Source organism: Ovis aries, chromosome 25 (genome assembly GCF_016772045.2).
Source record: "Ovis aries strain OAR_USU_Benz2616 breed Rambouillet chromosome 25, ARS-UI_Ramb_v3.0, whole genome shotgun sequence".
Classification (NCBI taxonomy): Eukaryota; Metazoa; Chordata; class Mammalia; order Artiodactyla; family Bovidae; genus Ovis; species Ovis aries.
Genome location: NC_056078.1, coordinates 34,445,124 through 34,472,852, shown reverse-complemented (window position 1 = coordinate 34,472,852; position 27,729 = coordinate 34,445,124). Strand labels below are relative to the sequence as shown.

The 27,729-nt window shown below is 45.1% G+C and overlaps 2 protein-coding genes across 3 annotated transcripts in view; one reads left to right on the top strand and one right to left on the bottom strand.

Moving 5' to 3' along the window:
- The window catches only part of LOC101113398 (collectin-43), a 57,808-nt gene extending 42,342 nt beyond the window's left edge, over positions 1 to 15,466 (bottom strand). The window contains exons 1-2 of the mRNA XM_060406582.1: positions 15,205 to 15,466; positions 14,422 to 14,547 (exon numbers count right to left, since the gene is read on the bottom strand). The gene's annotated coding sequence lies outside the window, so the exon portion shown is untranslated. The remainder of the gene's footprint in view (positions 1 to 14,421; positions 14,548 to 15,204) is intronic.
- LOC105605755 (collectin-46) overlaps positions 1 to 27,137 on the top strand; it is a 28,833-nt gene extending 1,696 nt beyond the window's left edge. Inside the window, exons 1-9 of one of the 2 annotated variants that reach the window (XM_027962150.3) lie at positions 15,658 to 15,737; positions 16,490 to 16,557; positions 16,975 to 17,176; positions 22,115 to 22,231; positions 22,514 to 22,621; positions 22,895 to 23,002; positions 23,379 to 23,495; positions 24,109 to 24,192; positions 26,580 to 27,137. In XM_027962150.3, coding sequence (XP_027817951.1) covers positions 16,978 to 17,176; positions 22,115 to 22,231; positions 22,514 to 22,621; positions 22,895 to 23,002; positions 23,379 to 23,495; positions 24,109 to 24,192; positions 26,580 to 26,962 — 1,116 coding nt within the window. In that variant the 5' untranslated portion in view covers positions 15,658 to 15,737; positions 16,490 to 16,557; positions 16,975 to 16,977 and the 3' untranslated portion in view covers positions 26,963 to 27,137. Of the gene's footprint in view, positions 1 to 15,657; positions 15,738 to 16,489; positions 16,558 to 16,974; positions 17,177 to 22,114; positions 22,232 to 22,513; positions 22,622 to 22,894; positions 23,003 to 23,378; positions 23,496 to 24,108; positions 24,193 to 26,579 lie in introns of those variants that run through there. The other variant, XM_060406577.1, reaches the window with a different exon arrangement.
- Positions 27,138 to 27,729: the final 592 nt, after the last annotated feature.

Sequence of the window (27,729 nt, the reverse complement as noted above, 5' to 3'; positions counted from 1 at the left end):
AACAGCTGACTCATTTGAAAAGACCCTGGTGCTGGAAAAGATTGAGGGCAGGAGGAGAAGGGGACAACAGGATGAGATGGTTGGATGGCATCACCGACTCAATGGACCTGAGTTTGGGTAAACTCTGGGAGTTGGTGATGGACAGGGAGGTCTGGCGTGCTGCGATTCATGGGGTCACAAAGAGTCGGACACCATTAAGCGACTGAACTGATCTGACTAAACTTATTTATATTATATTTATTGTTAAAATTTTGATAAAATGATTGGTAAATCTGGGGAGATGTTTGTCTATGTAAATGGAGAATATCTAAGTAGTTTATTGGTGTAAGTAAGTAAGTAAGTAAAGTCACTTAGTCACTCAGTTGTGACCCCATGGACTGCAACCCACCAGGCTCCTCAGTCCATGGGATTTTCCATGCAAGAATACTGGAGTGGGTTGCCATTTCCTTCTCCAGGGGATCTTCCCGACCCAGGGATCGAACCCGGGTCTCCCGTATTGGAGGCAGACGCTTTAACCTCTAAGCCACCAGGGAAGCAGTTAGAATTTATTTTCTAGGTCTGCTTGAAGCAGGGAAAAGTAGTAAATTTAGTTACTTATTCAATATATGTACTTATAATTTCTCTATGTCCTGTAACCGTTGACTGAATAACATTTTATGATTAATGTCGGTAAACAATATTCAATTAAAGTCCAGCTACAATTTATTTGAATTAAATTTAATTAAATTTGAATTGATTGACTGGATTAATTAATTAAATTTAATTGAATTAAATTGAAGGGAAAAGGAGAAGAAGGTGGCAGAAGATAAGATGATTAGATAGAATCACCAACTCAATGGACATGAATCTGCGCAAACTCCAGGAGAAAGTGAAGGACAAGGACGCCTGCTGTGCTGCAGTCCATTGGGGTCACAAAGAGTCAGACACAATTTAGTGACTGAACAACAACTGTTTATGTGACTGTGTTAGACCTCCGTCACCATGGCTGAGTCCAAGCATCCCCTCAAAATTAAAAAAATACCAAATGCATGAAATCAGTTACGTGTAAGCATGGGCTGATTAGTCATTAGTTCATCTAGATGTCTTACTTAAGAGGAAATAGTGGGTGGTTTTAGATGAGAAGGCCCTGAAGTAAGAACCAGATGCCTGAAAGTTCATCCAATAGAAACCCCCACAACCGATGGGCCTGGAATGAGAAGAAGCACATTTGCCAAGAGAGTTGATGGTTTCATCCAGCCTGCTGATGATATTTATGATTTTTGGATATCATATGCATGTTGACTAGAATTGATTTCACTTAATGAACTATGTACAATCAATAATATTTATGTACTCTGCAATATTATTTAATGTACATGCTTATTTGCATGGGGTGGATAATGTACAAATATACATATTATGCATGCTATGATATATATGTACACATTAGTGCGGAGGTGTAAATATCCACGAAGTACATAGGGATTTATGACAAATTGAGTAATTTTAATTTCTAACATAGTACTTAAAAATCTTGTAAATGCCCCATAACAAAAATTTCAGGGAATAGTTTAAGTAGAATTTCAGCCTTGGGTGCTGATGGTGGAGCTGGAGCTTCTTCCTAGAGCTTTAGGGAGATGAATTGTTCTCCTTTTCTGGTTTACAAGACAGGGTAATGAGTATACTACAAACACTCTCCATTTTAGGAGACTATTTTCAACAATGCTAGTTATTGGAATAGAATTAATAAGAAATATAAAATAGATGTTCAGTTCAGTCACTCAGTCGTGTCCGACTCTTTGCGACCCCATGAATCGCAGCACGCCAGGCCTCCCTGTCCATCACCATCTCCCGGAATTCACTCAGACTCACATCCTTCAAGTCCGTGATGCCATCCAGCCATCTCATCCTCGGTCGTCCCCTTCTTCTCCTGCCCCCAATCCCTCCCAGCATCAGAGGCTTTTCCAATGAGTCAACTCTTCGCATGAGGTGGCCAAAGTACTGGAGTTTCAGCTTTAGCATCATTCCTTCCAAAGAAATCCCAGGGTTGATCTCTTTCAGAATGGACTGGTTGGATCTCCTTGCAGTCCAAGGGACTCTCAAGACTCTTCTCCAACACCACAGTTCAAAAAGCATCAATTTTGGGGCGCTCAGCCTTCTTCACAGTCCACCTCTCACATCCATACATGACCACGGGAAAAACCATGGCTTTGACTAGATGGACCTTAGTCAGCAAAGTAATGTCTCTGCTTTTGAATATACTATCTAGGTTGGTCATAACTTTTCCTCCAAGGAGAAAGCGTCTTTTAATTTCATGGCTGCAGTCACCATCTGCAGTGATTTTGGAGCCCAAAAAAATAAAGTCTGACTCTGTTTCCACTGTTTCCCCATCTATTTCCATGAAGTGATGGGGCCGGATGCCACGATCTTCGTTTTCTGAGTGTTGAGCCAACTTTTTGGCTCTCCTCCTTCACTTTCATCAAGAGGCTTTTTAGCTCCTCTTCATTTTCTGCCATAAGGGTGGTGTCATCTGCATATCTGAGGTTATTGATAATTTCTCCTGGCAATCTTGATTCAAGCTTGTGCTACTTCCAGCCCAGCGTTTCTCATGATGTACTCTGCATATAAGTTAAATAAGCAGGGTGACAATACACAGCCTTGATGTACTCCTCTTCCTATTTGGAACCAGTCTGTTGTTCCATGTCCAGTTCTAACTGTTGCTTCCTGACCTGCATACAGATTCCTCAAGAGGCAGTTCAGGTGGTCTGGTATTCCCATCTCTTTAAGAATTCTCCACAGTTTATTGTGATCCACACAGTCAAAGGTTTTGGCATGGTCAATAAAGCAGAAATAGATGTTTTCTGGAACTCTCTTGCTTTTTCCATGATCCAGCTGATGTTGGCAATTTGATCTCTGGTTCCTCTGCCTTTTCTAAAACCAGCTTGAACATCAGGAAGTTCACGGTTCACATATTGCTGAAGCCTGGCTTGGAGAATTTTGAGCATTACTTTATTAGCATGTGAGATGAGTGCAATTGTGCGGTAGTGTGAGCATTCTTTTGTATTGCCTTTCTTTGGAATTGGAATGAAAACTGACCTTTTCCAGTCCTGTGGCCACTGCTGAGTTTTCCAAATTAGCTGACATATTGAGTGCAGCACTTTCACAGCATCATCTTTCAGGATTTGAAACAGCTCCACTGGAATTCCATCACCTCCACTAGCTTTGTTTGTAGTGATGCTTTCTAAGGCCCATTTCACTTCACATTCCAAGATGTCTGGCTCTAGATTAGTGATCACATCATCATGATTATCTGGGTCATGAAGATCTTTTTTGTACAGTTCTTCCGTATAGTCTTGCCACCTCTTCTTAACATCTTCTGCTTCTGTTAGGTCCATACCATTTCTGTCCTTTATCGAGCCCATCTTTGCATGAAATATTCCCTTGGTATCTCTAATATTCTTGAAGAGATCTCTAGTCTTTCCCATTCTGTTGTTTTCCTCTATTTCTTTGCATTGATCACTGAAGAAGGCTTTTTTATCTCTTCTTGCTATTCTCTGGAACTCTGCATTCAGATGCTTATATCTTTCCTTTTCTCCTTTGCTTTTCAATTCTCTTCTTTTCACAGCTATTTGTAAGGCCTCCCCAGACAGCCATTTTGCTTTTTTGCATTTCTTTTCCATGGGAATGGTCTTGATCTCTGTCTCCTGTACAATGTCACGAACCTCATTCCATAGTTCATAGGCACTCTATCAGATCGAGGCCCTTAAATCTATTTCTCACTTCCACTGTACAATCATAAGGGATATGATTTAGGTCATACCTGAACAGTCTAGCGGTTTTCCCTATTTTCTTCAATTTAAGTCTGAATTTGGTAATAAGGAGTTCATGATCTGAGCCACAGTGAGCTCCTGGTCTTGTTTTTGTTGACTGTATAGAGCTTCTCCATCTTTGGCTGTAAAGAATATAATCACTTTGATTTCGGTGTTGACCATCTGCTGATGTCCATGTGTAGAGTCTTCTCTTGTGTTGTTGGAAGAGGGTGTTTTCTATGACCAGTGCATTTTCTTGGCAAAACTCTATTAGTCTTTGCCCTGCTTCATTCCGCATTCCAAGGCCAAATTTGCCTGTTACTCCAGGTGTTTCCTGACTTCCTACTTGTTCAATAAAAATGAAGAGATCTTCTACATATTATCTTCCAATTAACACTAACACAAATGTTAGCGTGAATAGATCTACCCAGAATAAACATTGGCTAGAGGTCAGAATGCAGATGACACCACCCTTATGGCAGAAAGTGAAGAGGAACTAAAAAGCCTCTTGCTGAAAGTGAAAGAGGAGAGTGAAAAACTTGGCTTAAAGCTCAACATTTAGAAAACAAAGATCATGGCACCTGGTCCCATCACTTCATGGGAAATAGATGGGAAACAGTGGAAACAGTGTCCGACTTCATTTTTGGGGCTCCCAAATCACTGCAGATAGTGATTGCAGCCATGAAATTAAAAGATGCTTACTCCTTGGAAGAAAAGTTATGACCAACCTAGATCGCATGTTGAAAAGCAGAAAGGTTACTTTGCCAACAAAGGTCCGTCTAGTCAAGGCTATGGTTTTTCCCGTGGTCATGTATGGATGTGAGAGGTGGACTATGAAGAAAGCTGAGCGCCGAAGGGATGCTTTTGAACTGTGGTGTTGGAGAAGAGTCTTGAGAGTCCCTTGGACTGCAAGGAGATCCAACCAGTCCATTCTGAAGGAGATCAGCCCTGGGATTTCTTTGGAAGGAACGATGCTAAAGCTGAAACTCCAGTACTTTGGCCACCTCATGTGAAGAGTTGACTCATTGAAAAAACCTCTGATGCTGGGAGGGATTGGGGGCAGGAGAAGAAGGGGACGATAGAGGATGAGATGGCTGGATGGCATCACTGACTCGATGGTTGTGAGTCTGAGTGAACTCTGGAGTTGGTGATGGACAGGGAGGCCTGGCATGCTGCGATTCACAGGGTCGCAAAGAGTCAGACATGACTGAGTGACTGAACTGAAACTGGAGAGGTCCGAATGTGAGTCACTGTGTTGTTGGATGTGTGAAGGAATGGTATTATTAATAGTACTAGGACTAGGATCAAAACAACTAAGGCTAGTACCCCTCCTATTTTATTGGGGATTGTACTATTGTACATGCAGATAAGAAGTACCATTCTGGTTCAGTGTGAGGTGGTGTACTGAGAGGGTTTGCTGGGTGTAATTGTCAGGATCTCCTAATAAATCAGATGAAAATAGGACTAATATTATTAATGCTAGAACTGGTAATAAGGTACTTAAGATGTCTTTAATTATATACTAGTTGAAATGGAATTTTTTCTATATCAGATGAGATTCTTATGGGAATATTAGATTCTGTTTCATCAAGGAATAGTAAGTGGACAGCAGTTAGTGTCGTGATGATAAACGCAAGAATAAAGTGGAAAGCAAAGAATCATGAAAGAGTTGCTTTGTCTACCAAAAAACCACTTCAGATCCATTCAACAAGGTTTGTACCAAAGTATGACATTGCTGAGAGAAGATTGGTAATGACTGTTGCTCCTCAAAATGATATTTGTCCTCAGGGTAATACATAACCTATAAATGCTGTAGATGTAACTATGAATAATAGAATAACTCTGGTGTTTCATGTTTCTAGAAAAACATAGGATCTGTAATATAGTCTGCGTCCTACATAGATAAATAGACAAAGGATATAAAAGCTCTGTTTGCATGCATATAACAAATAATTCATCCATAATTTACATCTTGGCAGATACGTGTAACTGATGAGAAGGCAGTTATTGTACCTAATGTGTAGTGCATTGCCAGGGACAAGCCTGTTAAGATTTGTAAAACTGAACAAATACCCAGTAAGGAGCCAAAATTTCATCCTAATGAAATGTTTGTGGGGCCTGGGAGATCAATGAATGTATTGTTAATAATTTTTATTAAGAGGTGTGATTTTCAGATGTTGGCCATTAGTGTTCTTGTAGCTAAATAACAACAATGATTTTTTCATGCCATTAGATTTCATGTAAGAATAATGATAACATAAATTATATTTAGGTACTATTTTTATTGGGCTTCCCTGATAGCTCAGTTGGTAAAGAGTGAGTAAGTGAAGTCGCTCAGTCGTGTCCGACGCTTTGTGACCCCATGGACTGTAGCCTACCAGGATTCCCCATCCATGGGATTTTCCAGGCAAGAGTGTAGAGTGGGTTGCCATTTCCTTCTCTAGGGGGTCTTTCCGACCCAGGGATGGAACCTGGGTCTCCCACAGGTTGTAGGCAGACACTTTACCAACTGGGCTTCCCTTGTGGCTCAGATGGTAAAGAATTTACCTGCAATGCAGGAGACCCCAGTTCAATTCCTGAGTTGGGAAGATCTCCTGGACAAGGGATAGGCTACCCACTCCAGTATTTTGGCCTGGAGAGTATTTATGATTCGTTTTGTGGGTTTTTCTTTAAAAGTTTCACCTATTCATGGTGGACTTGGGTTGATTGTAGGTGGTGGTGTTGGCTGTGGAATTGTGTCAAATTTTGGTGGATCATTTTTAGGTTTAATCATGTTTTTTTATTTATTTAGGGGGGATATCAGTGGTTTTGGTTATCTGATAGCTCTGGCTACTGAGCAGTTTCCTGAAGTTTGGATTTCCAATAAGACTGTATTAGGAGCCTTTCTTTCAGGTTTTAATAATAGAGTTTTTTTCAATGGTATTCTATGTTTTAAAAGGTGAGGAGGTGGTGATTACGTTTAAGTTGAATGGTTTGGGAGTTTGGGTAATTTATGGTATCAGTGATTCTATTTTTTCTAGTGAAGAGACTATGGGGATCGCAGCACTATATACTTATGGTACTTGATTAGTAATTGCTACTGGTTGATCATTGCTTATTGGTGTTATGGTTATTATGGAGATTACTCATGGTAATTAAATAGAATTATGCTTAGGATCTGCTGGATCATCAAAAAAGCAAGAGAGCTCCAGAAACACATCTATTTCTGCTTTATTGACTATGCCAAAACCTTTGACTGTGTGGATCACAATAAACTGGAAAATTCTGAAAGAGATGGGAATACCAGACCACCTGACCTGCATCTTGAGAAACCTATATGCAGGTCAGGAAGCAACAATTAGAACTGGACATGGAACAACAGACTGGTTCCAAATAGGAAAAGGAGTATGTCAAGGCTGTATATTGTCACCCTGCTTATTTAACTTCTATGCAGAGTACATCATGAGAAACGCTAGGCTGGAAGAAGCACAAGCTTGAATCAAGACTGCCGGGAGAAATATCAATAACCTCAGATATGCAGATGACACCACCCTTATGGCAGAACGTGAAGAGGAACTAAAAAGCCTCTTGATGAAAGTGAAAGAGGAGGGTGAAAAAGTTGGCTTAAAGCTCAACACTCAGAAAACAAAGATCTTGGCATCTGGTCCCATCACTTCATGGCAAATAGATGGGGAAACAGTGGAAGCAATGGCTGACTTTATTTGAGGGGCTCGAAAATCACTGCAGATGGTGATTGCAGCCATGAAATTAAAAGACGCTTACTCCTTGGAAGAAAAGTTATGACCAACCTAGATAGTATATTCAAAAGCAGAGACATTACTTTGCCAACAAAGGTCCGTCTAGTCAAGGCTATGGTTTTTCCAGTAGATATGTATGGATGTGAGAGTTGGACTGTGAAGAAAGCTGAGTGCCGAAGAATTGATGTGTTTGAACTGTGGTGTTGGAGAAGACTCTTGAGAGTCTCTTGGACTGCAAGGAGCTCCAACCAGTCCCTCTTAAAGGACATCAGCCCTGGGTGTTCATTGGAAGGACTGATGCTAAAGCTGAAACTCTGATACTTTGGCCACCTCATGCAAAGAGTTGACTCATTGGAAAAGACCCTGATGCTCGGAGGGATTGTGGGGAGGACGAGAAGGGGACCACAGAGGATGAGATGGCTGGATGGCATCACTGACTCGATGGACATGAGTTTGAGTGAACTCTGGGAGTTGGTGATAGACAGGGAAGCCTGGCTTGCTGTGATTCATGGGGTCACAAAGAGTTGGACACGACTGAGCGACTGAACTGAACTGATGCTTAGGAAGAGAGTAATGAGGAATGAGAGGAAATATAATTCGATTAAACCTTTTTGGTCTGATACTAATGTAGAGGTTTTTATTTGAATGAGAGTAGTTTTTGACAGAATATTTTCTAGTCAAGTTAAGTCTAAGAGGGAAGATGATGATATTTGGCTTTCGAATAGATCTCAGTAGGGTGACGAACACTGTATGATAATGGGGAAATACCCTAAGTGACTGCAAACTTTGAATGTATTTGAAGAGTAATTAAACTTTAAATTTTCTGTGGTAGCATTAATTTTGAACGCCAGAGTAAAACCTAGAACAGTTACGGCAAGGGCAGTTAGTTTTAAGTATTAATAATAATGTACAATTATTTGGGGGGATTGCTGGTGGGGGAATACTATTGGAAATAATAATCCAGCAAAGATGTTTCCAATTAACAGATATTTATGCAACTGACTAAAAGAGGGTTATTTTCATTAAAGTTAAGGTGGAAAAGTCAGGTTGTTCCAGTAGTGCAAAGATGATGATATAAATGCTACAGATAGCTGTGAGGGATATGGCAATTAGAGTTATTAGAGGAACTTAGGCTTTGGCATAGGATGTGTTAGCATGTTCAACAATTAGATCTTAAGAGTAAAATCCAGTAAAGAAAGGCATTCCTGTTAGTGCTGAGCTGCCAATATAAGGGCTGTGGTAGTAAAGGATATTGCTTTAAATAGGTCTCCTGTTTATCAAATCTCTTGCTTAAAGTTTAGGGTATGAACAATAGACTCAGAGTATATAAATAATATGGCTTTAAATAAGGTTAAGTGTGAAGAAATGCTAGGTAGGGTTGGTTAATGCCATTTGTTACTGTTATAAGTCGGATTGAAGTGGAAAAAGCAACTATTTTTTTAATGTCATTTTTGGTAAGAGTGTATATTGCCGTAAACAATGTAGTAATGGCTCCTAAATACAGTGTTAGTGTTTTGATAAGTTTATTACTTTCTGCCAAGTGATAAAAGAAGATGAGCAAAAAAATACCTGCTGCCACTACTGTGCTTGAGTGGAGTGGGGCTGAGACATGGGCAGGGCCATCTAATGCTGAGGGAGGTCATGGGTGCAGGCCAAACTGGGAGGATTTTCCAGTGACAGCCAGTACGAGTGCTATTAGGGGTAGATCCGAGGGATTTAGGTCAAATATCAAGACTTCTTGTACATCTCATGCATTAAGTTAAACAGAAATCATGCTATTGCTACAAGTCAAGTATCTCCAATGCGGTTGTAAATAGAATTGCTTATAGAGCAGCTGTATTTGCATCTTCTTGTCTGTACCATTCAATAAGCAGGAAAGATATAATCTTTCGACTTGCTCTCACCCAATGAAAAGTTGGAAAGGGTTATTAGTAGTAACAAGAATCAGTCCTGTGATAAGAAAGAGGAGTAAATATTTGAAAAAGCAATTGATATTATTAGGATCTGAGTGTATGTATCATACTGAGAACCCTATAATGGATCTTGTGACAATGCTACTGGTACAAATATTACTAAAAATGGTCTATATTGAAGCTGAGTGATAATTTGAGGGTTTGGATGGTGATTCAGTGTCAGTGTGAGATAATTATTTTTTGGTCTACATGGATAAATATTATTATTGGGATTAAACTGATAACAAAAGCATGTGAGATAGTGGTTTTTACATATGTTGGCAACTTTTCACTCTTATGATGTTGATACCCATTATTATAATTGGTATTTTAATATAAATAGTGAACTATTGTGAAAGAGGAAAATAAGTTTATTTTTATTTGGAGTTGCACCAACTTTTTGGTTCCTACGACCAATGGATAACTGCTATCCTTAAAAGTTTGAAAAAACTATGTTGTTTAGGCATGGAGGCATGAGTCAGCAGTTCTCATATGCTTTTTCAGTAAATAAGAAGGCTAAGTCTTTTGTTACTAGATTCACAGTCTACTGTTTTTCTTAAACTACATTTACAGTACAATGACTTAGGGATTTAGTAACAGAGGTAGAAAAGGTAAAATATGAAGTATTATGAGGGCATTTTCTCATGTAAAAAGTGGCAAGATATTAACATGATGTGTGTGTGTGCCTTGTTGCGTTATGAATAGTATACGTAGAGAATATAGGGCTTTCCTGGTGGCTCAGTCAGTAAAGAAGCCACCTGCAATGTGGGACACCTGTGTTCTATCCCTGGGTTGGGAAGATCCCCTGGAGGAGGGCATGGCAACCCACTCCAGTATTCTTGCCTGGGGAATCCCCATGGACAGAGGAAAAGGGTGGGTTGCAGTCCATGGGGTCACAAAGAGTCAGACATGACTAAGCGCTAAGCCCAGCACAGAGAATATACAGCAATGATTGGGCTTTTCTGGTGACTCATTGGGAAAGAATCTGCCTGCCACTGCTGGGGACGCAGGTTCAATCCTTGGGTCAGGAAGATCTCCTGGAGAAAGATATGGCAACCCACTCCAGCATTTTTCCCTAGAAGTCCCGTGGTCAGAGGAGCCTGGTGGGCTACAGTTCACCGACTAAAAAGGTGGGCATGACTTAGCTACTAAACAACAACAACACGGCAGTGGTTACTATATTAATCCCTATTAGGATAATTGCAATAATTGATCATGAGAAGGATGATATGACTACAAATAGGTCAGTCAGACGGATGGTTGGGGGTAGAGCTAAATTCTTCAAACTTGCTAGTAACTATCAGGTTGCCGTTAGTGGGAGGAAGGCTTGTAGGTCTCAGGCTAAGATTATTGTTTGGCTATGAATTCACTCATAATTTGAATTTGCTAAACAGAAGGCTATGAGCAATTATTAGAGTGGAGGCTCCTATATAACCTCAAGGTGTTTGAATAAGAATAACTATGTGGCTATGTGACTGATACAGGAATATGTGATAAATAATTTTAGGTCTGTTTGACATACAAATTGAACTGGTTATAATTATACCTCATAGGGATAATGTGAGAAAAGGATATGCTATAAAATCTACTAGGGGAATTAGTAGTATTGTAATTCGTAATATGCCGTAACTTCCTGGCTGCAAATGTTATGGAACCTGCAATGGGGGCCTCTACATGTGCTCTGGGTAATCAAAGATGCAGGCTGTCCAGTGGCATTTTTACCATAAAGGCTACTATGCATGCTAGTCATATGAAAACATTAGATCAGGAATCAGATATTGCTTGGATTCAACACTGAAGTATTAAGAAATTTAGAGAGCCTGTAATATTTTGAATATAAACGAGTGCTACTAAAAGTGGGAGAGATCCTACTAGGGTATAGAATAAAAATTAAAGAGCTGCGTTAAGGTGTTCTGTTTGATTCCTTCATCAGGTGATGATGATGAGAAGTGTTAGGACTAGTGCTGCTTCAAACAGTATATAGAATAAGATTAATTCTAGACAGAGGATGAGAAGGTTGGAAGGTATCATTGACTCAATGGATGTTGAGTTTGAGCAAACTCTGGGAGATAGTGAAGGACAGGGAAGCCTGGTGTGCTGCAGTTCATGGGGTTGCAAAGAGTTGGACACAACTCAGCAACTGAACAACAACAAAAATAGCAGTAAATGTTATGATTAGGAATATTTGTAATATAATTAGCAAGGTAACATCTAGCTTTTTTCAGGTTGATTTTTTGGGTAGGTGACATTGCCTAGTTATTAGTATTAGGGGCAAGAGTCATGCCGTTAAAATTAGAAATGGTGTTAAATATTAATGAGAAGTTAAGGCCATCATCATTCAACTGGCTGAGGAGCAGTAGACATGTGAGGCTCACTAATAGGCTGTAGGTGGTAGTGTTGATTCCGATTGTTATTTTTGGATCAAGTTAGGGGTATTAATATCATTGTGGGAAGTATTTTTTAGCACTGGAGCAAGTTGAGATTTTATATATAATCAGCACCATACATGCATATGCACCATACCGCTTCAGTCGTGTCCAACTCTGCAACCCTATGGACTGCAGCCCGCCAGGCTCCTCTCTCCATGGGATTCTCTAGGCAAGAATACTGCAGTGGGTTGCTATGCCCTCCTCCAGGGGATCTGCCTGACCCAGGGATCAAACTGGTGGCTCCTTCGGCTCCTGCACTGAGGGTAGATTCTTTCCCACTGAGACACCAGGGGAGTCCCATACATATCTAATACTATTACTATAGGGATAATCTGAGTGCATCCTCACAGCCTGCAAATACTAATGGGGCAATTGATAGTATATTGGTTAGGTAAAATGTTTTTAAGATTATCAGGCTTGCTATAATGAATATTGATAACACCGTGCCCTCTAAGCATAATAGTGATGATATCATATGAGACTGATACATTCATAGTCCTATAAGAGATACTGTAAATGCTATGATTATGTTTATACTAGAAACACTTGGTAATTATGAATTTAATCATAGTCTAATGAGTCAAAATAATTTATTTCACTTTAAATTACCATATTCCGGTTCATTCCAGTCCTTTTGGAATTCATTCATAAGCCAGGTTTATTGCTAATAAAAGGATTAGAAATAAGGCTACAGTGAGCATAGTTTTTAGACAGTTTGTGTGGGATGCTCTGGGGAGGGGTAAGAGGAGTGCAGTTTCTAAGTCAAAGAGGAATGTAATGGCTACCAGAAAAACTATATAGAAAAAGGAAGACATGTTGATTCTATAGGATCAAAACCACGTTCATAAGGACTTGGGGTTTTTTGTATAAATATTTAGTTTGGGGACCAAAGCAATAATTATAAGCAATGAGGTTAATATTTGTTAATAATGTTATTATTAGATTTACTATGCTTTTTCAGGTTGCACCAAAACGAATTGATTGGAAGTCAATTGTACTATTTAATAATAAAAAAAATATGAATCTCATCAATAAATAGATACATAAAAGAATAGTCATATTACATCAGCAAAGTGCCAGTTTCAGATAGCAGCTTTGAAGTTGAAGTGGTGATTAAATGTAAAGTAATACTTTAACTGACTTATGAAGCACATAATAAGGAAACAGATCCAATGATTACATGAAGTCTGTGAAATCCTGTGACTCTAAAGAAATTGAGCCATATACCCCATCTGAATTGTAAAGGATGTTTCATAATATTCTGAGGCCTGTAAGAGAGTGATCTATACCCCTAAGGAAACTGAAGTATTTCATTCCACTCTCCCGTGGACTATAAAATTTCTGCTGAGAAATCCATTGATACCCTAGTGGAGGATCCCTTGCAGGGACTGGTGAAGCAGGGGGATGAACAGAGAACAAGAGGAAGCCATCTTGAGTGGTCTGACCCTGCATGGGCCCACTGATCTGGGAGCTAACCCAGTAATATGCACAAGCATCTGGAAAAGTACCGGAGGCTACACAGCTTAGCTCTGAGGAAAGTGCAGCTAATGATGTCCACCAGGGACAGCGGATGTTGCTAGGACTGCAGTACGGCACCAGTGATCAGCCCCTAGAGAAACTGTGCAGTCATTCAGGATTCTGTCTGGGAAGCGAGGGTGGTCCAGTGATCCTCTGTGTGAAAGCCATTGTGATCACCATTTAAAATCTGACCATTTTAAATCTGACCATTTAAATCTTTCTCACCTATGTCGATGGGATTGTGAAAAGCAAAGGGTATCACTGACACAGGAGTGTCTGGGTTTGATCATAAATAGAACTGGTCTCCCTTGGAATGTGAAGTCACACAAAGGAAACATCATATTCTGTGCTACACTGGGGTCCAAGGGCATGAAGGATGTATTTGACAGTCTAGGAAGCAGGAGTTAATAGAAGCCAACTTGCAGGAAGAGATGAAGTATGCTGCTGCTAAGTCACTTCAGTCGTGTCCGACTCTGTGCGACCCTAGAGACAGCAGCCCTCCAGGCTCCCCCACCCCTGGGATTCTCCAGGCAAGAACACTGGAGTGGGTTGCCATTTCCTTCTCCAGTGCAAGAAAGTGAAAAGTGACAGTGAAGTCGCTCAGTCATGTCCGACTCCTAGCAACCCCATGGACTGCAGCCCACCAGGCTCCTCCATCCATGGGATTTTCCAGGCAAGAGTACTGGAGTGGGTTGCCATTGCCTTCTCCTGAGATGAAGTATAGGACTCCTGAAATGAAAGCCACCATATATAAGGAGAGTTTGTCTAGTCACCAGGATAAGACTTGACAATTAGGCTTTGTGGGGAAAAGAGAGCAGGGTTCAGTTCAACCTCCATGCTGATTAGATCTCTCGGTGGTATTTGAACATCCTAGAATAGAGGGGGCTGGTGTTATTTATAGAATAGAGAAGAGCTCAAGCTTTAGGGGCCCAGGTCCTGAGCTACAGGATCTTGCTTCAAAAAATTGCAATATAGAAAAGAGAAGACCTTTCCTTACCTTTGAGGAAAGCTGACATCATAGGTTCCATAACATACTAGTAACATCAAAGCCCAGGAGCAGGTCAGCACATCGAATGAGGTGGCCAAAGGGAGGCTGGAGACCTCGGGTTGCTGATGTGGAGACCTAAGGGAAGGGGTGATGGAAGAAATAAGTCACAGGGAACTACAAGCAGGCAGAGATGCTAACAACCAGCCCACAGTCCCTGGGAATGGGAGTTTCCCTCTGATGGTTACAACAGTGTATCAGCAGCTTGGGGATCCAAACTGGCCACTAGGGCCACATAATGGAGAAACACCGGCTAAAACAGTGGAGAGATTAGGGCAGTCAAGTTAAGGGAGGATGGCTCCAATACTCTGGCCACCTGATGCAAAGAACTAACTCATTTGAAAAGACCCTGATGCTGGAAAAGATTGAAGGTGGGAGGAAAATGGGACGACAGAGGATGAGATGGTTGAATGCATCACCGACTCAATGAAAATGAGTTTGAGTAAGCTCTGGGAATTGGTGATGGACAAGGAAGCCTGGCTTGCTGCAGTCCATGGGGTCTAAGAGTTGGACATAACTTGAGCAACTGAACTGAACTGAGGGACACCTGGCATGCTGAAGTCCATGGGGTCACAAAGAGTCAGACACAACTTAACCACTGAACAACAACAATCCCATAAAAGGCAAGTGGAGGGCTGTCCTAGATACAGCAGAAAGCAAAAGAGTGACCCCTGTTGGGTGGCAGCTCCCCCAGACACTGCCCCCTACAGGCTGTTGCCTCAGCAGCCCCTCTACCTGCCCCACTCCTGCTCAGATCTGCCAGGCAGCTCCCAGCTCTTTCCTAGTGTCTGAGCAGTAACGAGATGAGAAGGAAGAAAACGGGCACAGCGGGTGCTGTTTCTTGGTCTCTGCAGAGGCAGGCTGCTTTTGCAAGAGCTCCAGATTATTGTGCAGCTTGCTGGTCTTCCCTGGAGCTTGGATTCCTGGACATCCGCGAAACACAGACACGGACGCTGCCACCAAACTCTCAGCTGCAGTGAGGAACCGATGCGATCCTGGGCTGAGGGTGCTCTTTGAACTCTCGTGTGTGTTTAGTGCCATGAACAGCAGCATGTGTCCAGAACCCAGGTGGGGGCGAAATTGACTGAGTCAACAAGCCAAAATTTGTTCTTCTTTTTTCTGGAAACTGGCGCTGGAACCTCAGGTTACTGCGCAGGTATAAATAGTCAATAGTGGCTGAGGAACTTCACTTTGTGTGGAGGTTCTGAAACCCTAGAGGAAGCAACTGTGTTTCTGTCCTAGCCTCTCAATTTGCTTTCCTGGGTCCAGTGAGTATCTTCCTGCCTGAATGGGTGCTTTATCCTACTGGTGCTGAGGAAGGCAGGGTCTATATAGCTGTTCCAGTCTAGGAGGGTGAGTGTTGGAGGAGGGGCACAAGGTAATAATGGATGCTCAGCACTGTGTTCCTTTTGTTTGGTGACAGATGTGTTTCCTGGGCTGGGAGAAGGGGAGAGTTGGATGTGACATCCAACCAGATCTCTGATGCCATTGTCCCCGTGGAAAATGCAATTCATCGTCCTCTTGGAAGGAGGCCCTTCTCTGGCCAGAAAGCCCCTTCCCTCCCACTACCTCAGCCTGCTTGGCAATGCTCGGTCCTTTGCACAGGTCCCTCGGGCTTTCCTCCAGGTCTCTGCAACTTCCATGATTCTTTTCCATGCTCTAAACATTACAGTTTCTCTCTGAGAGAGGAAAGAAGCCCAACACTGGCAGTGACCCACGTCCTGCACCCTGATCTCACTTAGCCCCTGAGTCCTTTCTGATGGTAACCAGAAGCTCTGTTGGACATGGGCTTTCCTCCTCTGAAGCCAGCTTCCCCCTGATGGCACCCATCTTACACATCCTCTCTACCAAGAGGCCCCTGTCCCAAGTCCTCTCAGGAGGCCTGGGCAGGACTCTAGGTGTGCCAGGAACTTTCCTGGTGGAGCCCAGGAATGACAAATCCTGGAAAATAAGCAGTCACGCCCCATTCTGTGCTCGGGACAGACCTTACCAAGCATTATCACTCTGGCTTTTTTTTTAGATAGCACTACAGACTCCAGTCCTAGCCTGTCCAGAGCAGCGAGAGGAAACAAGCCAGCATTGTAAGAGGTAAAGCATCGGACTTACTGATATAAAAAGGGATGAGGCCCAGAGAGGGAAGGGTCCCACCCGAGGGCCCTCAGTGAGTCCCTCCTGGGGTGACAATGGCCTCAGTGAGGAATTCTATATCCTGATCACAGTGCCCCTGGCAGGGATGACAAGCCTAAAGAGGGATGACACAGAGCGTCTGAGAGTAGATTCATGTGCTGGCAGGCCAGGTCAGAGGCCTGGCTGGTCCGCTCATGTCCTCCCTGGCCAGACCTTATCCTAACTTTCCCTAAACTGCTTTCGGAGCCCTGCTTCTCCTGGCCCCAGAGGATGGGAGAGGAGATGAGGGAAGGGCTTCTCCTGCCCTCCAGGAGCTGGGCCAGCCCTAATCCTCGTCCTTGGACCAAGAGCAGCCCCTCTCTCTGTTCCTCTGCCTAGGACATGCTTCTCCTCCCTCTCTCCGCACTGCTCCTGCTCACACAACCCTGGAGATCCCTGGGAGCAGAAATGACTTTCTATTCCCAGAAAATACTGCCCAACGCCTGTACTCTGGTTATGTGTAGCCCCCCGGAGAATGGCTTGCCTGGTCGTGATGGACAAGATGGGAAAGAAGGTCCCCGGGGAGAGAAGGGGGATCCAGGTAGAGCTGGGACCATGGGCTTGCCCTGATGGGAAGGGGTGGGCACTGGAATTGTAACCAACCCCAAAACTCTGAACCTTCTGCTGTGGAAATCTTGAAGATGGTCTTTCCAGGAGGGTGGGTTCCCCCCAGATCTTCAGTCCACCTGAGACATGGCTTTACTGGTTGGCAAAGACTGGCTTGCCCAAGTCCCCAGCTCCATAACCACCTGTGCTGATTCCTCCCCTAGGATCTTCTGACCCCAACCACCCCAAAATTGTACAAACAATGAGCAGATGACTGGTATTTGGAGTCCCCTGCTGCAGAACTCATTGGGCTTACCAAGTGGTGCTAGTGGTAAAAAAAAAAAAAAAAAAAAAAAACACCTGACTGCCAGTGAAGGAGATGTAAGAGATGCAGGTTCGATCCCTGGGTCAGAAAGGTCCCCTGGAGGAGGGCATGGCAACCCTCTCCTGTATTCTTGCTTGGAGAATCCCACAGACAGAGGAGCCTGGTGGGCTTTGGGCCACTGGGTTGCACACGTCTGAAGTGCCTTAGTACACTCATGTAGGAGACATAGGTGATATGGGTTTGATCCCACGGTTGGGACAATCCCCTGGATAGAAAATGGCAACTCACTCTGTTATTGCCTGGAGAATATCATGGACAGAGAAATCTGTGCGACTACAACCCACAAAGAGTCAGATGCGACTGAGTACACACACTCCAAAACTTAACCATTCTTCATTCGTATTAAATGTTGCCTCTGCAGAATGTTAAATATTTTTAAACTGATGACAGTGTTGTAAGTTTCAGTTTAATCATCTGTAGATGAGAATAATATCGGCCACACAGTGACAAAGAATTGAGCCAAGGCTTCATTTTTTGGTGGGTCTTCCAGATAAAGTTTTATCCTTCTGCTGTCCCAACCAGCTGAATTCTCCTGAGGTTTCCAAATGTATTGATTATTAAGGGAATTTTCTGGAAACACTGCCCCACAGAAGATCTGGTTTTTACGGGCAAGAAGTGAGAATTTGATGAACCAGTGACAAGGACAAGGGGACCACCACGGCCCTGGGCCAGGGTGATGGGGGACCAACTGAGGTCTTTTTTCTTTCTGGATTTTGTGTTTTGATTGGAGAGGAAAGAAATGAACAACATTAAAGCTGAAAAGAATACATAACATGCCCAGGATTTGTAGGGTAAGAGACAAGTATCTGTCTGTCTTTTAGAAAGAAAGTAGCTTCCAACATAAACAGGTTAGGGCTTGAGAAGGCCACCAAGAAGTGATCTCAGAGGAGGGGTGGTATTCAAAGTGCCAGGTCTCTCTAGCTCCCCGAGAGGCCCTGAATTGAAAAGTATCCCTTCTTCTCCCTCCCTGCTCTCACGGCCTCCATGGTTGTGCAAAGGATAGTGAAGTCGCTCAGTTGTGTCTGACTCTTTGCAACGCCGTGGACTGTAGCCCACCAGGCTCCTCTGTCCATGGGATTCTCCAGGCAAGAATACTGAAGTGGGTTGCCATTTCCTTCTCCAGGAGATCTTCCCAACCCAAGGATTGAACCCAGGTCTCCTGCATTGCAGGCAGATGCTTTAACCTCTGAGCCACCAGGGAAGCCGGTCCAAAGGATTCAGATCAGTTCAGTTCAGTTCAGTCGCTCAGTCGTGTCCGACTCTTTGCGACCCCATGAATCGCAGCACGCCAGGCCTCCCTGTCCATCACCATCTCCCGGAGTTCACTCAGACTCATGTCCATCGAGTCCGTGATTCCATCCAGCCATCTCATCCTCGGTTGTCCCCTTCTCCTCCTGCCCCCAATCCCTCCCAGCATCAGAGTCTTTTCCAATGAGTCAACTCTTCGCATGAGGTGGCCAAAGTATTGGAGTTTCAGCTTTAGCATCATTCCTTCCAAAGAAATCCCTGGGCTGATCTCCTTCAGAATGGACTGGTTGGATCTCCTTTCAGTCCAAGGGACTCTCAAGAGTCTTCTCCAACACCACAGTTCCAAAGGATGGGCAACCTCTAATGCTCCCTTCTAAGGAGTGACTTGCTTCCAAGATACCTGCTGCCCTCCCCAGCCAGGGAAAAGCCCAGGAGAGGCTCAGCCAGGGACCAGGTGTCTCTGCCTGAGCACACTGCACCAGGGGGTCTGGGATGCGGGGTCCATCCTCCAGGCTCCCATTGATTGCCTAGTGAGAATTGGAACTAAGAGCAAGACACAATGTCCAGCACAGAGGCTCTCACCACCCATCAAATACCCCAGTCTCCCACCACCTGCACAGTCTCTCCCAGGCTAGCCTGGCCCTTCTTACCCTGGGGGAGTGGTTTCCAGATCTGAAATGTCATCTCTCCTCTCCAGGTCTCTGAATCCTCTTCAGCCTTGAAGTCCTGTTTCCTATGAGTACGTGTGTGTCCATGGGTTGCAGGTGCTCGGATGGGACGAGGGACATCTCATAAGCTGTTTTCTTCACTCATAACCTGTACCTCACAGTTTAAAATTCAGTGACAACTTCCTTGCAGACCGGGACCTGGTGCTGACATTTACTTCCTGCTCAGTGCTAGGCAGAAAGCCATGTTCCACAGAGAGATTCTCAATGCACAGAGAGATGAAATGAGGAAATGAACAAATAAGTGATTGAACAAGTTAGTAGTAACTGACAGATTTCTTTTGTTGTCTTTTTGCACGTGAATGCTTTGCTCACAACAGTCAAAAGATGGAAACAACCCAAGTGTCTATCAAGATTTATCCATGGTGAATGAATAAAGAAAATGTATTGTACTCATACTATAGAACATTTCTCAGCCATAGAAAGGAATGAAGTACTGAGATGTTTTGCAAATTGGATGAGCCTCAAGAATGTCACTCCTAGTTTAAAAAGGCAGACACAAAGGGTCATACATTGCATGTATTTATATAAAATATCCAGAATAGGTAACAGAGACAGGCAGCTGCCTAGAGGTAGCCAGGGCCTGGGAGGAAGCAGGGATGGAGTGATAAATGGGTATGAGGTTTACTTTTGGATTAATGAAATAGTCTTGAACTAAAGAGTAGTGGTAGTTGTACAATTATGTCAATGTTCTAAATGCCACTGAATTGTATACTTTAAATGACTAATTACAGGTAATTCCTGGTGGTCCAGAGGTTAGGATTCGGTGTTCTCACAGCCAGGCCTCAGGTTCAATCCCTGATTGAGGAACTGAGATCCTGCAAGCTACACATCACAGTAAAAAAAAAAAAAAAAAAAAAAAAGGTTATTTTTATATTATGTGAATTTTATCTCAATGAAAACAAGTATAACCAAACTCAAAGAATTGAGTGTATAATTCTTGAATCAACAGGCATTTCTCCCTTTAGTCTTTGAATGCAAATCTCTTATAATTTCAGACTTAGGCAGCCTTCTTAAGGTAATGTGATTTTTTAAAATGTTTGGTCATTTTTCCAAAGCAAATTAGTATGTGGTCACTAAATACAAAAAGAAGAAAATTAAAATTGCCTGAATTGTGCCCCTTAGAAAGAACAACTGTTAACATGTGCGTGTGCTCTTCTTGTGGCTTTTTCAATGTGTGTTACATGTGCACATGCCTGACACAGGCGTGGACATGTTGAAGAAACCAAATCATATTAAATAGTGTTTATAACTTACTTTTATCACTTAAATAATGCACAATAATGTCATCTATCTTCCATAATTCTAAAAGCATGTTAGTTTTTTCTCTTCTTTATATTAGAATTGATCTATATTAGAATCATACGTACATCATAATAATTCATATTTGCATATATTGTGAAATGATTGTCACAATAAGTCATCAACACACATAGTTACGATTTGTGTGTGATGAGAACTTTTAAGATCTGCTTGCTCAGCAATGTTCAAGCATGCAACCCAGGATTACTAACTATAGTAACTTCACTGTACATTGTATTCCTGGGAATCAACTGTTTTTTAACTGGACACTTGTAACTTTTGAAGATTTCTATCCATTCTGCCCACTTCTCAACCCCACCTCTAGCAACCACAAATCTGTTCTCTGTATCTGTGAGTATGTCGTTTTTCTTCATTTGTTTTCTTATATTTCACATATGAGTGAGATCGTATAGTGCCACCTTCTCTGTGACTTATTCCACTAAGCACAGTGCCTTCAGGGTTCACCAGTGTTGCTGCAAATAGCAGGATTTCATTCCCTTTATGCCTGAATGATGTTCCATTGTATGTGCGCCCTGCATTTTCTACACCCGTTCATCCATCCACAGATACTTGGGCTCTAGGCTGCATCCATGTCTGGGCCACCATGAATGACGCTGTAATTAACTTGGGGGTGCATATATCTTTTCAGGTTAGTGTTTCCATTTTCTTTAGTTGAATGCTCAGAAGTGGAATTGACGGATTATACGGTAGCTCTAGTTTTAACTTTCTGAGAAACCTCCATACTGTCTCCATAGTGGCTGTTCCAGTTTGCATCCCTACTGCACAAAGCTTTCCTTTTCTCTACTTCTCCAGTACTTCCTATTTGCTGTCTGATAATAGCCATTCTGAGAGGTGTGAGGTGACAGCTCATTGTGCTTTTGATTTCTATCTCTCTGGTGTTAAGTGTCAGGTGTCATTTCTGACATAAACCTTTGGTTCCAGGAAGGGGGAGGGGAGGGAGTCCATGGTCCAGGGTATAAGCTGACAGACTTACCTGCCATAAATACCGTGGCCTTGGGGCAGGGGCAGGTGCATTGTATGCAAAGTCAGGTGGGTCTAGGTTTGGATCTGCCTCCAGTTCTGCAAGCCTGTTCCTTCTCCTGTAAAATGGAGATGTGAACACGCATTTCCTACATCGCCACTGGATCAGACACCTGGAGGGGGAGTGTCCACACCCTACGGAAACCTGAAAGAATGCAAGGGTCCTGACCCTGAAGGCAGCTGGCTCCTCCTGGGCCGGGATCAGCTTTATGTCCATCTCTTCTTGACACAGGTTCACCAGGACCTGCAGGACGAGCAGGAATGCCAGGACCAGCTGGCCCCACTGGGCCGAAAGGAGACAATGGCTCTGCTGGGGAACCTGGACCAAAGGGAGACGCTGGACCGCCTGGTGAGCAGCTGGGCATGGAATGCAGGTGTTTGCAGAGGGCGTGCTGCCGCTAGGCCACGGCAGTAGGCGCGCACAGATTCTGCCCCAGGAGGAGGAAGGTCATTCTCAAGGGGGCTCGGGGTTATTTCAGGGAAGGCTGGAGCTCCTGGGGAGGGCGGAGAGTGAGGGCAACATCTTTGGGAGGAGGCTGCCTGTCTGACTTCTATTACAGCCCCATCTTTTATGCATTCCCACTTCCAAGGAGATTCAGTGTCAATGACTGGGCTGGTCCTTTTTCCCCAGGGCCTCCAGGTAAGCCTGGTCCAGCTGGAAAAGAGGGCCCCTCAGGGAGGCAGGGGAGCATGGGACCTCCAGGCACACCAGGCCCCAAAGGAGAACCTGGGCCCAAAGGTAGGAGGGTGGTATGTGGTGGGTGAGGGAGGGAGAAGGGAGGGGTGACGTTGGCAGCCTTGGTGGGGACCTCCACGCCTGGTAGGCCTGGCCTGGGCCTCTCCCCCCACATTCCCACACTGACTGAATTTCCTAGAGAAGACCAAGCGGGCAGGAGCAGTCTCCCGGGTCACTCTCTCACCTGAACCTGTGGGTGACAAGCCACACTGCTGAGGAAATGGTACCTGCTGAGCACACTCTGAGCCATGTTCCTCCAATGTGTTCCTTCCTCAGGAGGACTGGGTACCCCAGGTATGCAGGGCTCCCCAGGCCCCACAGGCCTCAAAGGAGAGAGAGGTGCCCCTGGTGAGCCTGGAGGCCCTGGACCTGCTGGGGCGGCAGGTGAGCAATGACGTGGGGCTGGGCTCATAATCCCCTGTCCTCACCACCACCAGTCACCAGGTCAGAGCTGGAATTCTAGGGAGAGAGCCAGTGTTGGGTTTTGGGAACTGTCTGTCTCCAGGGAGAGGGTGGTGTGAACAGCAGGGACTGTCTGTATTCAGGGAAGGCTGGTTGTTAGGTTATGGGACAGTCAGTGTACAGAGAGGATGCAAGGAGAGGATCCAGGCACTGAGGGACATTTGTATGTGGGAAGGCGTACTGCTGGGGGATAGGAAGCCCATGTGTGGAGGTTGGGGCGGGGGTGGGGGGGGGGGGAGGGCATGAAAATGCTGAAATATATGTTCAGCACTTACCCATTTCTACTTCTCTTATCCAGGGCCTGCTGGAGCCATAGGTCCACAGGGGCCTTCAGGTGCCAGGGGCCCCCCAGGACTGAAGGGGGACAGAGGTACTCCTGGACAAAGAGGCGAAAAGGGTGAGAGTGGGCTTGCAGGTAAGGAAACCTTGGGGACCCCATTAGGGTGTGGGGCAGGGAGGAGGCCTTATTCAGCTCAGCTCTCCTCTCAGGTAACCCATTTACAGGCGGGGGTCCAAGCAGGAAAAGCTGACAGGGTGTATGGCGAGGTGGACTCCGGGCTTAGCCTCTATGACTCGCTGGAGGACAACCTGAGCAGATTCTCTATCTGATCTTTATGACAAGACAACCTCCCTCTCCAATTCATCAGATAACCGTGAACATCAAATAACTCAATGGATGGGAAATACTCAAGCTATGTGTATCCTCTCCTACAACCATATCACCCCCTACAATGCAAAAGGAAGTGCTATCAGATTCCTAGAATTTGGAATTAAAATGACATCTGGTTGACTGTCAGTGAGGCACAGGGATCTGTTCAGGGGCTACTGTTCAGAAGAGAACCACAGGAAATCCCATGGATGGAGAGGCCAGCTAGGTCAGCAGAGGTGGGCTTCCGAAGACTCTGTTCCACCTCCTTACCCTACCCCTAACTTGCAGCTCCACCTGGATACTCTTCACTTGAGGCCTGGGCTCTGAGTGACCCCAGGCTGTTCTGGATCTGTCTTCACTTGGCCTCTCTCTCCTGCAGAGGTCAATGCTCTCAAGCAGCAGGTGACAATCTTAGAGGGACATCTGCGACGCTTCCAGAATGCCTTCTCTCAGTATAAGAACGGTGAGTTCCTGGACCTGACCCTGAGCCAGCCACTGATCATGGGCCTCAGACTTAGTCTAGGCTTGGCTTGTTGTTCACTTGGCTGGGTCTAAATTGGACTTGCTGGGACCATGACTGGGACTGGACCTAGACCTGGGGCAGGAGTGGGGCTAAGGACAGGGCTGGGACAGAGCCATGTCCCACGTGCTCCAGAAGCTCAAGCAGACGCACGGGACAAGGAGGAGGATGCGGTCCATGTCACCAGTTCAGCAGACCTTCAGCACAGCCTACCCTGGGCAGGTTCCTATGACAGACAAAGGGACACCCAACCCAGGATGCATTTCTTCCCTCTGTGGGGCCAGGTGTGCAAATGCCAGAGAAGAAGCTGCACAGTCCATAGCAGCAGAGAATCCAGACATGATCCTGAGAGCGGGGGTGGGAAGATCCCTGTGGGGTTTAAGTCTGCTGAGGACCTATCCTTGGTGTGTGGCCACCAACTATCTTGCCCTAAAGATGTCCCTGGGTCTGGAAGGAATAGGCTGCCTCCAGTCTCTGGCCCATGCTGGATTCCCCTGCACCTCTTGTGGAGTTTAAAGCAGAGATTCTTCCCTAAGCCTGGATCCTAAGCAGGCAGAGGCCTCTTGGGGCACACACCTCAGTGCCCTGTGCCTTTGGGACACTGCATCAACTGCCCCTCCTCCTTCTCTGCTCTCCCTGATGACAGTTTTGAATGCACATCACTTATCAAACCTCACTGATCCAAAAAAAGTAGGGTTTTCTGAAGGAGCAGAGCATAAAGGGGCCTGATTGGGTGAGACACAGGGTTGGCTCCTAAGAACTCAAGCCAACTAAGTACTCAAGTAGTTGGATGAGAATTCTCAGCAGTTTATGTCTTCCTTCTTGCGCAATCATATTTACATATCTACTTACTATCTCATTCCCTGGTAGCTCAGCTGGTAAAGAATAGGCCTGCATTGCAGGAGACCTGGGTTTGATCTCTGGGTCAGGAAGATCCCCTGGAATGAAAATGGCAAACCACTCCAATATCCTAGCCTGGAAAATGTCATGAACAGAAGTCCCTGGTGGGCTTCAGTCCATGGGGTTAAAAAGAGTTGAGCACAACTTAAAAACTAACCCTTCATGCAGACTGCTATAAACACAGGTGAACTTGGGCATATGTGCTGGCCACATGTACGTACCTAAACACCATCACTCAGTCCACACCACCTACATACATGAACACACATGCAGACACAGGCACACCCATCCTGATGGACCTTGAGTCAGCCCATGTACCTGCAGATGGACACATGGATGTATTCACGCATGCACACACATACCCACCCAGACGCATGGGATGTAACCAATCATGGCACACAAGCTTGCACTGACCTTGTCCAGGGCTGTCTGCGTGCCATCCTGACTACATGGAAAATCCAATTGCTTGTTGAAGCTAATCAGAGGAAAGGGCAGTGGGTCAGGGTGAAGCCTGGGTTCAGAACCAGTCCAGTGAGCCCTCTTAGGAGCCCTGAAGATTTCCATGCAGACCCTGGAGTCAGAGTGGTGTGGATGGGATCGAATAAAAAGAGATACTTAACACGTCACATACGGGATACTGTTTTTCAGTGTACCTTTTCCTTAGAAATATGAGATTAGACTCTGAAAGGCGAAGTGACTTTCCGTTACACCTGGGCTGTCATTGCCAGGGTAGGGCTGAACACATGACTTTCTGAAGCCAGACACGGCTCTCTCCAAAGCTGATCCCACCCTGCCCTCCCGCCCCCACATAGAGCTCTCAGATGCCGTCATCCCCTGCTCAGTGGTCCAGGGAGGCTGACTGGCCATAGGATCACCTGTGAGCATACGGAAGCCAACACTGGACTGCCCTGGTGCAGAGGCTAGCACTTGGCTGCTCTCAGATGCATCCCTGTCCTCCCCTTTCTCCTCACCCCTTCACACAGCACAGAATGCTCTGAAAACTCCACATGCCTAGTCATCATGCAAGGGTGAGAGTGAGCCACCGGGTTGGTGTTTTCCACACTCTCAGGAACGGCCCTGGACTCTACACTGTCATTTCCCTGCCAAAGTCCTTCCTATTTACACAGTAATTGAAATGCTGGATTCTCGTTAACAGCACGGGGAAGAACAGAAAGTGCATGTGGGAGCTTTAGTGTCACCTCCAACAAGGTCTGATCCTCATCTACATTTGACAGTTGGGCGACTTTGGGCTTCTGCATAAGCTCCTGAGTTCCAGGGTCCTCACCTCTTGCATGATGGATGCTTGGGGGCCAAGTGCCTTGCTTTTGTTCTATCTGGTGCCCTGGTGCCCTCGTGGGTGCTGGGGACTCCAGCTGAAGCACAGGTCTAGGTGCTGCCACATCCCCAGCCTGACTCTCCTCTTCCCCTAGCGGTGCTCTTCCCTGATGGCCAGGCTGTCGGGGAGAAGATCTTCAAGACGGCAGGTGTGGTCAAATCATATTCAGATGCCCAGCAGCTCTGCACAGAGGCTAAGGGACAGCTGGCCTCCCCACGCTCTGCAGCCGAGAACAAGGCCGTGACACAGTTGGTCAGAGCCCACAAAGAGAATGCTTACCTGAGCATGAATGACATCTCCACGGAGGGGAGGTTCACCTACCCCACTGGGGAAATACTGGTCTATTCCTACTGGGCCACTGGGGAGCCCAACAACAGCGATGATGGACAACCAGAGAACTGTGTGGAAATCTCTCCTGAGGGCCAGTGGAATGACATACCCTGCAGTAAGCAACTCCTCGTGATCTGCGAGTTTTGAGCTCCCCCACCCGCCCTAGGGAAGGTGGCAATGCCCAGAGCTGTGAGCTGCCAACATCCCAATAAAAAGATGACCCTCTGCTGCTCACGGCTTCCCCGCTAAGCCACGGGATGAGGCCACAAGGCAGGCCTCCTATGTAACTCCACCCGCAGAATAAAGATTGAAACTGGCTTCACATCTGGAAGATTTGTCACAAAAAAGGGGGGCAGCCTGCGACTCAGGGGCAAGGGCTAAAAGGAGGTCTCCAAGATGCCCCTGTGCAAAATCAAGGGTCTCCTTCTCAACAAGACAGGTGTCTAGCCCTCCACCTCTGCCAAACATGGGCTGCATTTGACCCCACTGGTCACTGCTACCTCCTTCCCTTTGCTCTCCTGCCTTCACTATTTTTATCCTTCAGCCTCTTTCACTCGTCTCTCCTCCTCTCCTGGACATCCACAAGGAGGAGAAGGCGCCTCAGCTCTGGCTCCCTTCTCTCCTTGCATTCACTCTAGGCTTGGGCTCATTTTCTCCCATGGTTTCAAATTCTTTCTACTGATGCCTCCCTCAGGTAGAGCCCTGTTCAGACCTCTCCTCAAACCCCAGACTCCTAGCATCAATGCAAGCTGTAGCCTTGGGGCTTGGAGGTCATCGTGGCTACCTCTGGCTGACTGTGAAGCACCAACTTCTCTGGCCAGGTTGAGTGGGCTTATACCCAGTAGACTCCCCTCACCCTCGACCATCCAGGATTTCTTTCTTCCCATGACAGTGTGACTATGGATGCCTCATCA